Raw genomic sequence first — 3,063 nt, 5'->3', positions numbered from 1 at the left:
AATGACGTGGCATCATTTATACGGTTAAATGCAAAAATATTAAATCTCGACAATGAAATAGCTTCTCTTTATTTCAAGTAAAATAGAAAATATTATTTAAATAACTTAATTTGTTATTTTCTATCAACTTAATAAGAGTTTGATCGAAAACACTAATTAAATAATATTTAAATTTATCATTTCTTATAAAATGATAATTTAAAGTAGCCCATTATTTAAGTAAACAACAATAGAGTTTTGAGTTTTTTTTTTTTTGAAGAAGAAGAGTTATTTGTTAATATTTTGAATTTTTGGATAAAAAAAATTAGCCAACAAGCATGTTAACAAAATATGAATCCATTGTTTTGGTAAACAACCTTCCAGCAACAACAAAATATGAAATTCAAAGAGAAAAAAACAAAAAACAAAGGAAGCAAATCCTCACCAAGCCACATTGAAATGTTTAGTCGACATGATTGCTAACAAGTGACAAGGATATATATTTAGATATATATATATATAAATATAATATTATATATATTTACATTGGTCAACAATTTCTCCCTAAAGACAAGTCAGTACCTAACATTCTCCTTTGTCTCTTTCAAAATATGAAACTGTTACTCCTATTCCCATTGCCGGAGCCAGAAGGTCTAGCAGGACCAACTTGGCCGGAGGAAGATGAAACGCCGTCCATCACAAACCCATCGGAGCCGGCCCCCAGCCCGGCAGCTCTCGAGCCGCCAAGCCTTTGAAGAAAAGCGTCGCCGGCTGCGTTGTTGTTGTTGTTGTTGTTGCTTAACGAAAACATGTACTGCGGCGCTTGCTGCTGGTACAGCTGCTGCTGTTGCTGCGGATGATGATACCCATGTCCCGGCGGCAGCATCATTGCCGTCGGATTGTGAACCTGAGCTTGCCGGCCGGCGGCTAACCCAAAACCAAAGCTCGGTCCACACGGGTGCGCGAACGGTGCGCCAGGGCCGCCGGTGAACTGCTGAACCATGGCACGGAAATTCGTAGTGTCTGTGTTGAGTAGGGTGGTGGGTGTTCGCCGGGAAGCCCTGGACCGCCGGCGAACGGGCTTGGAGACGCGGCCGTCGGGGCTGAGGTGGCCAGTGTTCGAGCTGGAATTGACGGCGGTGGTGGAAGTGACGGTGGTGGAGACAACGGTGGCTTCGGATACTCGATTGTCCACCACCTGAGCTCCCGAAGACGACGTCGTTTGAGTAGAAACGTTTTGGTTATAGAATTGGAGCCAATCGGAAGGGCTAGACATGGTTTCGCTCATGGCCCAGCGAAAACCAAAAAAAAAATAAAAGAAAGAGTGAAGAGAGAAGGAGGAAGGAAGAAGAAGAAGAAGAAGAAGACGATTCCTCTTCCTTCGGTGAGAAGGGAAGTAAAAGGGCATAGGGGTATCCTATTTATGGAGGATTTCAACGCGGTCAAAGCTTGACTTTGAAAGAGATCCTGGCCTTTGATTAAGGGGGAAAGGAAATCAACGAGATGACACGTGAGGTGGCACGTGGGGGCTGTGGCGGAGAAATTGTTTCTGGAAGTCCTTTTTGATTGCGTAGATCACCATGACGAATCATCATCAGCATTCAGCAGCATTGGGATTCGTGGCGGTAGGTGGAGAAAGGGCGACTTTTTTCGAGTCTGCCGAGCACGTTTTGGGTTGGGCATGAAAAGTATGAAGACTAGAGTATCACTTTTTTGGGCTTCCGGGAAACACCCAAGTAACTTCCAAGCCATCTCTTGCTCCTCCTCCCTATCTTATTCATTCCGATTATCATTACATGTCGGATTTCGATTGAAATAACTCAATTAGTCGAAAATCACGACTTATGAAGCGGGGTTATTAGTTCGAATTTATCTTTCTTTTTGTGCGGACATATCAAAAAATATGTTAGAGTTATAAATCGTGTTAAAAATTATTAGCCCTAAAATGTGTGTCCGGTTATTTATATTGTAGGGATATTTTTATCTTTTTACTTGTTGATGGACCAAAATACCCCTAAAATATAACTAGATGAATATTTTTCGGTTCTTGAGAGAATCTTAATTTAGTCGGATGGGGACCATACCTCATAAAGTTAATTCGAATCCCTCTCTCCCATTTCCCTCCACTTGTGCCGACAAATCCATTAATTTTACTTTAGATTTGAGAATTGTGTTAAAAATTACTAGCCCTAAAACGATGCTACTATTTTGTGGTCAAAAAGATTACGGTTTCATTTTTAATGTGTTTTGAAAACTGTGTTGTTATTTTTTATTTGAAAAAGTATTTTGTCGTGGCTAAAGAATAAAACTATTTTTTTTTTTTTTTTATGTTTTGAAGAGTATTTTCTGTTTAAATTTTTTGTTATTGTTTTTGTTTTGAAAAGAAAAAAATCAAAGACAGAAAACAAATATTTTTTTAAAAAAATAATATTATTATATTTAATAGTGTACATAATATCACTTCATTTAAAATATTTTTAAATAATTACATCATTAGGTAAGGAAAATTAAATTCTTACCATAAAGTGAGTCCCTATTGCATAGGAAGGGGACATAATTAATTTTCTTTTAGGGTAAAGTAAGAAAACAATAGTTAATTAGGGTGACTTGTGGTCATAATTCTCCACTGTCAATTCGGTAATACAGTTGAAACTAGTGTTGTAGGATAGGAGTCTAGCTTTTAGGCTCAACCACTTGTTGCATCAAGGTTGACCGAGGTGATTTTAGCCATGCCTAGTATTTCTTTTCTTCGATGTTTGCCTCCCTCAAACACCCTTATATTTTGGAAACTTCAATCAATTCTTCTTTTCAAGCTCAACATTCCAAAAGATTTATATATACATAAAGAGAAATGTTATGGTTTTTCTTTATGTGTTCTTGAACTAACATAAATATTATTTTTTTAAAAAATATATAAGGACTAATGGGGTAACTTTTTTCTGGCTTTTTAGAAAACAGTATCTACATAGAATTAGGAAAACACTTAAAAAAACCGTAACAATTTATATATATATATATGCGAAAGTAATTTTGAGTGTTTTATGAATTGAATTTGTTTGTTAATATGTTTATTTTCTAAAAAAC

General features: G+C 36.8%; 1 protein-coding gene across 1 annotated transcript; it reads right to left on the bottom strand.

The window, feature by feature from the left end:
* Positions 1-399: 399 nt before the first annotated feature.
* LOC132182532 (VQ motif-containing protein 22-like) lies at positions 400-1,373 on the bottom strand. Its single transcript, XM_059595804.1, has one exon. It carries the CDS (start codon positions 1,265-1,267, stop codon positions 584-586), a length of 684 nt encoding a protein of 227 aa, XP_059451787.1. The 5' UTR covers positions 1,268-1,373; the 3' UTR covers positions 400-583.
* Positions 1,374-3,063: the final 1,690 nt, after the last annotated feature.

The sequence above is a fragment of the Corylus avellana genome, chromosome ca5 (assembly GCF_901000735.1).
Source record: "Corylus avellana chromosome ca5, CavTom2PMs-1.0".
Classification (NCBI taxonomy): domain Eukaryota; kingdom Viridiplantae; phylum Streptophyta; class Magnoliopsida; order Fagales; family Betulaceae; genus Corylus; species Corylus avellana.
This window is presented reverse-complemented; position numbering and strand designations above follow the sequence as displayed.

What these genes read in the sequence shown, in the direction of transcription:
- LOC132182532 (XM_059595804.1), bottom strand. Translation starts at nt 1,267, where the DNA reads ATGAGCGAAACCATGTCTAGCCCTTCCGATTGGCTCCAATTCTATAAC.